The 12,037-nt window shown below is 39.6% G+C and overlaps 1 protein-coding gene across 2 annotated transcripts in view; it reads left to right on the top strand.

Moving 5' to 3' along the window:
• lrp4 (low density lipoprotein receptor-related protein 4) overlaps window positions 1–12,037 on the top strand; it is a 133,131-nt gene that overhangs the window by 106,406 nt on the left and 14,688 nt on the right. For both annotated transcript variants that reach the window (XM_041987194.1, XM_041987203.1), the window contains exons 15-21: window positions 5,261–5,437; window positions 8,511–8,636; window positions 9,310–9,518; window positions 9,825–9,906; window positions 10,004–10,109; window positions 10,194–10,395; window positions 10,543–10,732. In XM_041987194.1, coding sequence (XP_041843128.1) covers window positions 5,261–5,437; window positions 8,511–8,636; window positions 9,310–9,518; window positions 9,825–9,906; window positions 10,004–10,109; window positions 10,194–10,395; window positions 10,543–10,732 — 1,092 coding nt within the window. The remainder of the gene's footprint in view (window positions 1–5,260; window positions 5,438–8,510; window positions 8,637–9,309; window positions 9,519–9,824; window positions 9,907–10,003; window positions 10,110–10,193; window positions 10,396–10,542; window positions 10,733–12,037) is intronic.

Raw genomic sequence — 12,037 nt, 5'->3', positions numbered from 1 at the left:
TTTGGGCCCCTTACCAACTGAGCATTATTAAAACCACCACAGCCTACCAGAGTATTGTTACGGACCACATCCATCCCTTTATGACCACAGTGTAGCATCTTCTGATGCCTGTGTCCACCAGGATAATGCACAATGCCACAAAACTCAGACTGAGGCACAGTGAACCAGAAACGATGCAGTGAGCAGAGGTCTAGCAGGAGTTAGGTGTCTTGTTTTAGACTTTCATTAATTATCACACACAAAGCAAAGAAGTGCTCTTGCATTAGATGATGCCTTACAGTAACCCTTCCTCATGGCATGTGGAGTTAATCAGGGCAGCATTTCCATTAAACAGCGCACACGTCGACCTCCCACTAAAATAAACACACAAAAGCCATAAATGACAACAACACAAAAACTTTTTCAATGTTGCTTCTATTTGTGTTGTTCGCTCCTACCGAGAAGTGTGTTTGTGTTCATGTGCACTAAAAGTGGAAACCTGGTGTTTGGAAATGAAAGCAGGTACAAACACAATCCAGCTTCTGAGACGTCATGCTGTAGTTCAGGTTCTTACTGACAGTTTCTGTTGCCTCCTGCTGCGTTTGTGCTCCATGTTTCTCACTCAGCAAACAAGCAGCCAGCAGGGCGTTCTGATCATCAGCAGGTTGGTGGTGAAGTTAGTTAATGCACAAGTTATACTGACACTGGCTGCAGGGCAACCAAACCAGATCACAATGATTTATTTATTTTTAAAGTGACAGAAGCATTATAAATACTGCTTTATCTCCACCTGCAGATTAAAAAACTAAATTTTAATTAAGTCAAAAGCAACCATGCATTTAAAAGTTATATCCTGGCCCACAAGTTTAGCAGTCTGTCTGTTTGTTAGATGAAAATAAACGATACACAGGCAGATCGTCACATCGACTGTTGCTAAATCTAGAAAATAAGATTCAGTTTCAATTTGGAGATATAAAAGAGTGCAAAAACAATCCCAAACTCAATTTATCAAATATAATAATAATAATAATAATAATGTTTTGTAATATTTATTAAAATAATAAATATTAAAATATTCAAATGAAAAATTAAATAAAATTCATGAACAATATTTATTAAAACTTATTATTTATTACCTTATCAAAAACCTTTTTTTAAAGTTGAAAGGTCCTTTAAATTAATAAACTAGAGGTGGATAAAAGATTTAGAGTTAATACCTCTATGATACCATCCAGCTGGCAGAATGGCTCAAACTGGTTCTTCTGTCTTTTTCTTCTCTAAGGAGTGGAAATGTTGTGGAAGAACGTCAACAATTATCAGGAGTGTGAAAAAAGAGAGGGGACACGGAAATGTTTGAGTGTGTGTGCCGCCATCATTCCTTTGAGCTCTCCTTAATGATGTGTGCTGTGAGGATAAAAGGCTGTAATTGGCCCTGTCCTTCCTTCACAGCCTGTGTTTGCTCAGACAACACACAGGACAAATGGGACGTTGGTGTGTGTGTGTGTGTGTGTGTGTGTGTGTGTGTGTGTGTGTGTGTGTGTGTGTGTGTGTGTGTGTGTGTGTGTGTGTGTGTGTGTGTGCATGGTTGCATTCGGAGCTGCTGGGAATGTTAACGAGCGTTTATCTCCCTGCACCTATAGCTGGCCATGTGGGTGTGGATGTGTGTGTGCTGGCTGGCCATATGCCAGCTCCTCCAGAGGGTGTCGCAGGAAGGTTGGTGTGGTTGTCTCTGCATGTGTGTGTTTGCAATTTATTTATTAATTCACATATTAATAGTGTGTGTGGAAGTTATAGGACACATCTGGCAGGGTTCCTCAATCATCCTCATTTAACTGTCAGCTGCAAGGCTGGTGTTCAGCTCACCTGGTTGAGCAGCCGCTTCACATAGAAAGGCTGCAAAACCCTGACACCAGTTCAGATTCGACTCCCAGCCTTGGTTCCTTTACTTCAGTGATTCCCAACCTTGGTCCTCAAGGCACACTAGCCTGCAGGTCTTAGGTGTGTCACTGCTACGACACACCTGATTTACTTTGTCACGCCTGCTGTTTCTGTTCTGAACAACTGTCTAATAACTGTCATGCAAAAAGAGACAAACATACTCAGGTTACTTTACTGTCACTTTAGCATACTCCCTTCTGGATTATGCTCTAACTCCATACCCATCCTGTATATTTTGTAATTTTGTGTTAAAGTGTAGAGACTTTATTTTGTTTTTAAAATTTTTATTTTATATTTATTGCATGCCTAAACTTATATTGTTTTTATGTCTGCACCAAGTACCGCAGCATTTTCCTAATGATGTGAACCTGTTCACTCATATGGCAATAAAAAACCTTTCTGATTCTGATTCTGATAAAGACCCTTGGAGCCAAAAACAGAATCAAAACTATCGGCTGCATGAAGATACACCAGCTAATAAATTTCTAGGTGACACATTGAGATCTTTTTTTTTATACTGTTAAGATGGAAATGGAGTACAGAAAGCATGTTTTACTTCTAACATCTTTCAAAAAGAGTTTCACATTCAGGTGTCTGAATTGTGAACCTGAGTTTAAACCAGCTTCACGTCTTGCAGCCAGAGCAGTAAAACTCTGACGCTTCACTATTTCGAGTCTAACGATGTCCTGACTGATTATGTACCAGTCCCTGGAAGTAAAAATGTTTTTATCTTAATATATATGACAGTTTTAGTGTGGATTTTAAATCAGGGCTTTTGCTATTATTTTATTTTATTTATTTACATACACACATACTTGAAACTCGCACCTGAGTATCAGTTCTATGACCAGCCAGACAATGGAAAAAGTGTGAGAATGTTCCTTTAATCTCTGGATTTAACCACAAAATGTACCACGTTTCAGTCTAAAGATTGTGTAAATATTCTTAGTTTGTTATCAAATCTAATGCATCTTCATCCAAACTCCAAGTATTTGTATATTTATTTCAGTACTACATAAAACTTTGGTACCTTCTTAAATTTTTTCACTCTTTATCTGTTTAACAAATATAAACCTTTATTATACCTAAAATTGCAACTTTGTCCATCTGTTTCATATCTGTAGATATTTTCTCAACCACTCAAATAAGTAACCTCTTCTTTTTAACTCATCAGAACTCAGTCTCTTGTTTTTCTTAAGATGTGTATGCAGCATCCTTTCTTATCCCATGTCCATCCAGTGTGAATCCTTGTCCCATAAAAAATTTCCTTAGAACAAGCGGTTGATTTAGTCTTTATATCATTTAAAAGTGAGCTGCAAGACTGAAATTTCCATCACACTTTAAACCGAGCTGCCTTCTGTCCATCTGGAGGCAACGGATTAGGTTAAGGTGTGAGAGGACAAGGAGGTGCAACATGCCGGTAAAAGGGGACATGGCAGTGACGGCTTGGTGGGACGTTTGATGCCCCGACGACCTGCAGCTGCTGCTCCAGCTGTCCCAGTATTAAAAAAAATAAAAATATAAATAGAGCAGGAGATGGAGGGGTGAAGGTGCAGAAAGGAGGTGACTGTGTGAAAAGCAGGAGGGAAGAGGGTGTACTGTTTCTCCTTCATGTTCGGATTAGGTCAGAAACACACACTTTCCCAGAATCACTTCACACACACACCTGTACCTCTCTGAGGAAGACAGGAAAGAAAAGAAATGGAAGTGCTGCTTTATTATTACTTTCTTTTAGCTTGGTTGTCTTGGCTGGTTCTTGATTTAAATAGAAGAAAATATACATTATTTTTCATGTTTTTAATTGGTTGATTGATAAAATGTACACACCCAGGATCAGTCTAAATTAAAACCTTAATATTTAATGAAGGTGTCTTCACCTGTTGTCCACCTTCCAGCAGGACCATGTGTGGATTTTCATAATTTTGTTGCTTGTAAAGAACCATGTCTTTTTGAGTTTTACGCTGAAGTACACACACAATGATTCAGATTTTTGCATCTCATTATCGTGTCAGTCGCCAGTTTTAGCCATTTACCACTCCACATTTATGTTGTGCTATAAAACAGTGTCATCAAATGAGCAGCACTGTCTTCAAAAGCTGAGCACCAGCGATGCTTGCCACACAAATCATTTCTTCCAACCATTACACACCCACAAATGCTTATGTAGCTACACTTTGAGAGCAAGATTAAGTTAAAGGATATGAAGGAGCATTATTTTTGGGCAAGTGTTCCCCTCCAGAGATGCTGCTGCAGGACGTTCCCCGTCAGGAATCCACCGATACCGACCGCAGCTTACGTTTCTGTCAATTTTTAATCCAACTCAGCCATTTGTGTGATCACAAAAGTAACTGCAGACTTTAATCCTTGAAGCAAAGTTCTTGTGTTGACACATTTCAAGGGCCCTGAAGCTTATTTTTGCAGCCTGTTTCCTTAAACAAGCGCTGAGGTTTTACATGTAAACATTATTATCTGCCAGTGAAAAACAATTCTGGTATTTGCATCCTCTCTGTTCTTCTCCGTGGTGTGAAATGGAGTAGAGACTTAGTCATAAAAACAACATTAGTTGTGCTTTTTTTTAACGTTGATCCTGGATAATCGCTTATTTAGACACGTTTGAGAGAAATCTTGGACTTCAGTGTTTCAAGACAACTAAAGGATTTCAATCTTTCTGTGCAGCCTCAAAAAGCTCTACTCTTGTTAAACTGCGTTAAAAGAGGACGTAGACCACCAACAGACACAAAACACTCAAGTTACCAGAAGCCAAAGCTTTTAATCTTTTGGATTATTTCACATAAAATGTTTATACATCTTATAGGTTGTAGAGAAAATCAGATCAGTCATTAAAACATGCAAATTTGGGGAAATAAAGACGTAAAAACAAGGTGGTTATTTTTATGTAGTATCAGTGTGTCTCGGTTTAAGGGTTCCTCTTGATCTTCCATTTAGAAAAGTCGCATCATGCTTGGAAAAACCATGGGAGTGCCTCTGTGTTTGGAGCCTTCGGCCACAACTAAAGCAGCTACAGGCAGATGAGAGGCAGAGTAATTGAAAGCAGCTCTAAATGAGGACAATATGACATCAGAATGGGAGGATGTTTGGAGAGTGTTGGTGGAACAAGCCAAACACAGAATCATTCCATAGTTTTTTTTGTTTTTAACGTTCAGACTGAAACCATCAAATCTGCCTCAGATTAATTATGAACTGTCCAACTAGGTTCTTTTGTTTACTTTGAATAACATCTCACCAGAGAAATGTGTCATGTAGATAGTTTTTTTTTTTTTTTCTGTTGCAGGTTTGATAAAACACTTCAGTCATCCGTCGTGAACTCTGTTTCTTTCTTTAGGCCTCCCTCATCCATTCGCCATCACGGTGTTTGAGGACAGCCTCTACTGGACCGACTGGCACACCAAGAGCATCAACAGCGCCAATAAGTTCACCGGCAAGAACCAAGAGATCATCCGCAACAAGCTGCACTTTCCCATGGACATCCACACCCTGCACCCTCAGAGGCAGCCTGCAGGTCGGTGCACAGCTGGCGCAGAAATAAATGCAGAAGCTGGTTTTTGCTGAATACCTCAGAAGTGTTCAATATCTTTATCTCTATTATCACATTTCAATTCAAAATTCTAAATGATAGAAATGCTGGGAGAAGCTGGAGGGAGGTGTGAGGTGACACTAGGCTTGCAGGGCTCGTCGTATTGTGTTTTAAATGTGTTGCAACAAAGATTATATAGTTGTTGATAGAGGCTTTTGTGGTTTTGGTCTTATGAAACAAATAACCGTGGCTTGAATTAAAGCAACCAAGAGCATCACAGTGAAGAACCCTTCGTCTTTTAATGAGAAGCAGGAAGAAAATGCACTTCAGCACTTTTAGGTTCCTGGATTAATTTATTTGTTTACGTTGAAGAAAAGCATTGATAATCACATGCTTTTCAGCAGTGGTTCCCTGCCTAATTTTCTGGAGGACCCCTTCATGTGATTACCAAAAATCCATGTACACAGTACGTGGACAAAAACTGATTGGATGCACAAGCTGTGGCCTACTAAGTATTTTATTTTGACTGGGAATATAAGTTCTAACATATTGTTGTAGAGCAGATTTTGAAGACCCTATTTATTCACTTTGGGACCTGGTTTTTAAAAGAATGTCTTTTCAAGCTCTCAAAATGCCTTTGTGTGGACACGGCCTTACTAACTACTTACAAACAGTCACACAGGCTCTGTACAGTCAATACCTCCCAGACCCGCTGCCCTTTTTGGGGACCCTCTTGAGGGCTCAGGGACCCCAGGTTGGGTAGTACTGCTATACAGTATATGGACAAAGGATAGTGAATAAAGACAAACATTTGTTGTTTGTAACCACAGCTTTACAAGCCTAGTCCCCTCGAGACTTAAAATGGGTTCGCTGAACCACTAGTAGTCTTTGACCAGCTGACCTCAGACTGAGAGAAGGGGTGTGGATTTCTAAAAGATCAGCAATGTATGCCAAGGCTTCACAGACAGGCTGTCTTTATTGTTCCTCCTGAAAAGCTTTAGCACTTTGGTCAACTTCTGTTGTCTTTAAATGTGCTTTGCAAATAAATCTGATGTGATTTGAATGTGAAAAGTAAAATTTTAAAACGTATTTTAAATGTATTTTAAAATGCAGCAGTAGCCAATGCAGAGGCAGTTATATGTTGTCTGTTTCTTGTGTTGGCTAAAAGCCCAGAAGCAGCATTTTGACCTGCCTGGAGACATGCAAGCTCCTTCTTGTTAAAACTGGGAAAAAAAAGCTCTTGCAATTGTCTAAATTTGATTAAATAACAGCACAGATAATCATCTCCAGCTCTGTTTTTACAGAGAAATCTAGGTAGTTTTAGATATTTCTCAATTAAAGGAAGCAGTTCCTAATATATTCTTGTGACTGGTGCAGCAAAGACATCGCTGAGTCAGAGATAACACAGATGTTTCTGAGCCTTGGCTGAACAGACCAGCATGTTTGTTTATGTCAGGGTTGCACCAGTCAGGGCAACAATTAGGATTTCTGTTTTATCTACATTTGGCTTAATAGTTATCACAGTCTCCGTATTTCATCAGAGAGGACAACTGGTTATAGTCATTAGATATTAATGAGACTTTATTATTTTGTTTTTAATAAGTTAGTAAAGGTTAAATATGAAAGATTTTGAAACTTACTATCTCAGCCACTGTACTTGCTGTGTGAAGGCTCAGTGCGGTAACAACGTTTTCGTGATTGAACAAGCTCAATCTCCCTGAGTCTGAGTGTTGTAATCAAAGCTTGTGTTGTCTGATTTATGAGCTGGTCGGCCGAGCAGACTTGTTACTGCGTTTGAGTCCATGTTGTGGAGTAAGAATCAAACCAGTTCAACTTTTCTCCACTGAATAAACCACATAATTTGGCCAAAACGCCCTCCTCAATCAGAACCAGGATTTGGATGGAGATTCTGCTCCATCCTGTTTTCTAAGATTGTTTGTTGCACCTTTAACCGACATGTAGCTGTTTGGATCATCCATTTCTCTTCTGTTTGACCTTGTTGCTGCCAGGTGCTCCTAGAGAAGCCATGATTTCGACCACTTTGTACACTCTTTACTCTTTTAAGCTCTACCTGTTTCTGTGCTACAAATGCCACTCCTGCAACAGTTCTCACTAGCCATAACCTCGAATTACACATTAACTTTGCTGGTAAGTGAACAACAGTGTTGAGATAATAAGCAAACACTGCTGTGTTTATGTTTTTATCAACCAGTTTCGCTTGTTGAATACTGTTATTGGACCACCTCCTTATGCACTGAGAGTAATGTCTTGTGCAGGCGTAGATGGTTGTTGCTGATCTGTGTGGTGCGTTTGAGTGCTGTTTGTTTTCTCTGGCTCTCAATGACAGGAGCAGACCCAGCTTTTTAGTGAGAACAATGATGCTATTTCTGCGAGCATCCGAGTTTATAGCTTGAAGTAGAAGAAGGAGGCCTTAAACGCCAGGCAGGAGATTCAAATGTTGAAGATGACACACAAAGAAAGAATTAATGGAGTTGAGGAGAGACACAGCCGGCATGAAAAAGGTATCATTAAACGTATCATTGCACACAGAAGTGAAAACTCGTCTCCTACGGTGGCGAATCCACAGATGAAAGAATGATTTGCTGCGGTAGTGTTGGACCCTGCGGTGAACTGGCCAGTTGAGAAGGTTTCATCAGCATGACAGCGAAGACTTGTGTTCTTTGATAACAAACTATGTTTAACTTGTCTTCTGGCCAAGAGAAAGTTTTTGTTTTCATACTGACAGAAATTCTCCAACAGTGTGACACAAATATGAACTGTGAGCTGCCTCTGTGTTTGGGGGGGGTTACTGACTGATCCTTTGTTTTAGTTGTCTGTGAAGGATGTAGAAGTTAAACAAAGGAAGGATGCTCCAGAGGTGGAGTGAACTCCAAAGTATGCTGGCATTCAGAGACTTTACATGGAGTCATAAGATGTGCTACAGTATGAAAGAACAGGGGAAGTCATGCAGCTTCAACTTGGCTGGATTAGGAAAAAATCAGCTTTTGGAACACTTGACCACTGTTTACTAAATTGTACATAACTGCTTCTTCTTTAGGTGGAAGGAACCGATGTGGAACCAACAATGGCGGCTGCAGCCACCTGTGTCTCCCCAGCAATAAAACATACACCTGCGCATGTCCCACCGGCTTCAAGAAGGTGGATCAATACAGCTGTGCCAACAGTGAGTTCCTTTACATCTGTATAATATTAAAAACTTAACATAGAAACCACTAGAACCTAAATTTTAAACTTGAAGTAAGTTAGAATCTCAGTAAAGATGTCTGTAATGATTTTTATTTAGATTTTGTTTCTCTGATTTTCATCTTGTACTTAATCTTTGGCCTTCTGCCTCCTCTGACTCTTGACTGTAAAGTTTGTCTTATCAAACAGTCCATGTTCAGACGCTAAATTGGAAAAGTTAATCCTGTAACGCAGTTAATCGGATCAGCCCGCCGGTTGAGGCGTAAGCTGCTGGAGCAAACAAAATTTTAGAAAACAGATGATGCAGAGGATTATAAGACATCTACTTGAAGTAAAGTGGGATCTCAATTACTGGAAAATTAAAGAAAGTTAAAACATTTTACAGTTTGGTTTAGCTGAATAAGTGTTGACTAAATAAGTTTTTCATTAATACCATTACAAGCCAGTGGTTTAAAACATTGCTAATGTTTTATTGTCTTTTTTGTAATTATGTTAAAAAAGAGGTTTTGATTTATTTAATTCAGTCAGGTTAATTGGATTTTTCCTTTTAATGGCTGTTAGGTGTTTTTGTGGTCATGCTGTTTTGCTGTCTTCACTGTTGACTCCACTGTTAAACCTAGAAGACTGACAGAAGACCTTTGGTCTTTAATCAGGTCTTGACAAGTTCCTGCTTTTTGCCCGAAGGACGGACATCCGACGAATCAGCTTTGACACAGAAGACATGTCAGATGATGTCATCCCTCTGGCTGATGTACGCAACGCTGTGGCACTGGACTGGGACGCCAAAGACGGCTACATCTACTGGACTGATGTCACCACCGACTCCATTAACAGAGCGCTGTGGAATGGCACCAGGCAGGAGGTCGGTGACATCTGCTGTCAAATTGTTTCTTCTTTGCAAAGGAGGTGAAAGAAAAAGAAGGAAATGCATTTTAAAGTTTGTGTAATGCTGCCATCTGCTGGTGCTTATGTGAAAGTGCAGCACGAAATTCATTTTTGTCTTTAAATCTTGTTTATTCTGCTATTAAATGCCTTCCTTGGATGTCTCAGAACAGCATTAAACCAAATTAAATAATAATTTCATGCATGTGTCAGGGTATATTTCTATTTCAGGAAGTAATCTAAGCATGTGAAGGATTCACATCTTTGTTTCTTGTTTGTTTTTTAGGTGGTGGTGGACACCAGTCTGGAGAGCCCAGCAGGTTTGGCAATTGACTGGGTGACCAGCAAACTCTACTGGACTGATGCTGGTAAACAACCTGTTTTTATGTATTCTTATATGCATTATTTCCCACACAATCACCGTGTGGCTGCTTTTTTTCTAACTTGTCATGTTTCGGGTGTCAGGTACGGATCGTATCGAAGTGTCTAACGCTGACGGGAGCATGCGGACTGTCCTGATATGGGAGAACCTTGACCGGCCCAGAGACATTGTCGTTGACCCAATTGGAGGGTGAGATGATTTAAAAAAGTTCAGTAAATAACATCATCAGCTGGACAGAAAATCAGACTCCTTTACGTTTTTCTTTGTTTGTAGCTTCATGTACTGGACTGACTGGGGTGCCAACCCAAAGATCGAGCGAGCAGGAATGGATGCTTCCAGTCGCATCGTCATCATCTCATCCAACCTGACGTGGCCCAATGGGCTCGCTATCGACTATGAGACAAAACGTCTGTACTGGGCCGACGCAGGCATGAAAACTATTGAGTTTGGCAACTTTGATGGTTCAGACCGACAGGTAAAAGTTTGTTTGTTTGTTTTTTCAGTTAAATGAATGTTTTCATGCTGAATAAATTGTTTGGAAGTATTTCTTTTTATCAGTAGTTAAGTCAGACCAGTCCAGTCTGCTCAGGAAGGTTTAAAACTCTTACTGCTTTGTACTCAGGTTTTGATTGGCAGCCAACTGCCTCACCCTTTTGGCCTGACTGTACACGAGGACAAGTTGTACTGGACAGACTGGCAGTCCAAAAGCATCCAGAGTGCTGATAAGCTCACTGGTTTGGGCCGACAGACGCTGGCGGAAAACTTGGAAAACCTTATGGACATTCACATGTTCCATCGGCACCGTGAGACAGGTCCGTGCACATCTGCAGGCTCCATGAAAACTGAAGCATTTACTTAAGATGCACTTATCCAGCTTAGGCATAATTTTGATCCTTTAACGCAAAGAGTCAAGACTGAAATCAATTAATGAATGAGGGCAAAGTTTCAGAGCTGACTTCCAGCTCTGGTTTAATGACCACGTATGATCAACGGTGTTAAAACTACAGTTATAGAGCAGCATGTCTTTCTTAGTTTTATCTTAACAGCAGACTATATTATTTAAAAATGTTCATTTTTAGTTTGTGATTGAACAGAAAAGCATAATGAAACTTCACCAGGTTCTAACATTTTTCCCTTTATGATCAATAACAAAACCAACAATACAAACGAGTATGTAAAGAGTCAATAATAATAACAAAAAATGAAAACATACGGGGGACACTATTTATTTCAGTTTAGTTTCGACAACTTTATTTATCCTTTAAAGGTAATTCAGTTTCACACAGAAGACACAGTATGACAGTATGAAGAACATGGAGAAGCTATTCGTTTTTCTGAGGGGAGCTGTTAAGTGGCAGCCTGAAGATAAAACATCATTTGGTTGGCAAGTTATGTCTCTTGCTTTTTGGGCCACACGCTTCTCCCAAATTGACTGCAAATCTCTGAATTGGCTGAACTCCAATGATTTTGGAGCAGACTTTGACATTTTTTTTAACTGTTCTTGTCCCTAAAAGTCAGCCCGATGTTCCAGCACATGAAAGAAAAGGTTAAAAGACTTTGAGTCGAGATGAAAAAAAACCTGCAGCATGCTGTTACAGACATTAAAAGAGACTCTCTGCTGTGCACGTTTGGTCACCGTGTTTGCATCAAACATCAAGCTTGAGTCAAACACTGTGCCAAGATATTTATAGTTGTCCACAGTCTCCACCTGCTCTAATTAATGATTTCTTTAGTCTTTGGTACATTTTAGTCCAAGAAGTGTACATCGAGATGATGTTCAGCCCATCTTCCAGCATATAGCTCTGTTTTAATTTGTCTTTTATCCCATTGAGCTTATTTCTTCTATAATGTCCAGCCAGTGATTCATCCCGGTTTGATCTGTTTTCAGACAGTTTCTTGTAATGGCTTTCTTAGGCACAAGAGATTGAATTTTTAAAAGGCCTATTTCTCCTTAATCATTACCTCTTCTAGTATTAGTTCTAGATATATGAATCTGGGGTCATTAGGAATGTTATATCTCAGCCTATTCCATATGTTTTAATAGGAACTTGATTTTATTGCTAAAAGTTTAACCCAACTGATATATTCTCAAAAACTTCCTTAGTTAATTACTTGCA

This window comes from Melanotaenia boesemani, chromosome 1, assembly GCF_017639745.1.
Source record: "Melanotaenia boesemani isolate fMelBoe1 chromosome 1, fMelBoe1.pri, whole genome shotgun sequence".
Taxonomy (NCBI): Eukaryota; Metazoa; Chordata; class Actinopteri; order Atheriniformes; family Melanotaeniidae; genus Melanotaenia; species Melanotaenia boesemani.
Note: the sequence above shows the minus strand (reverse complement) of the source record. Positions and strands in the feature narration are given on the sequence as shown.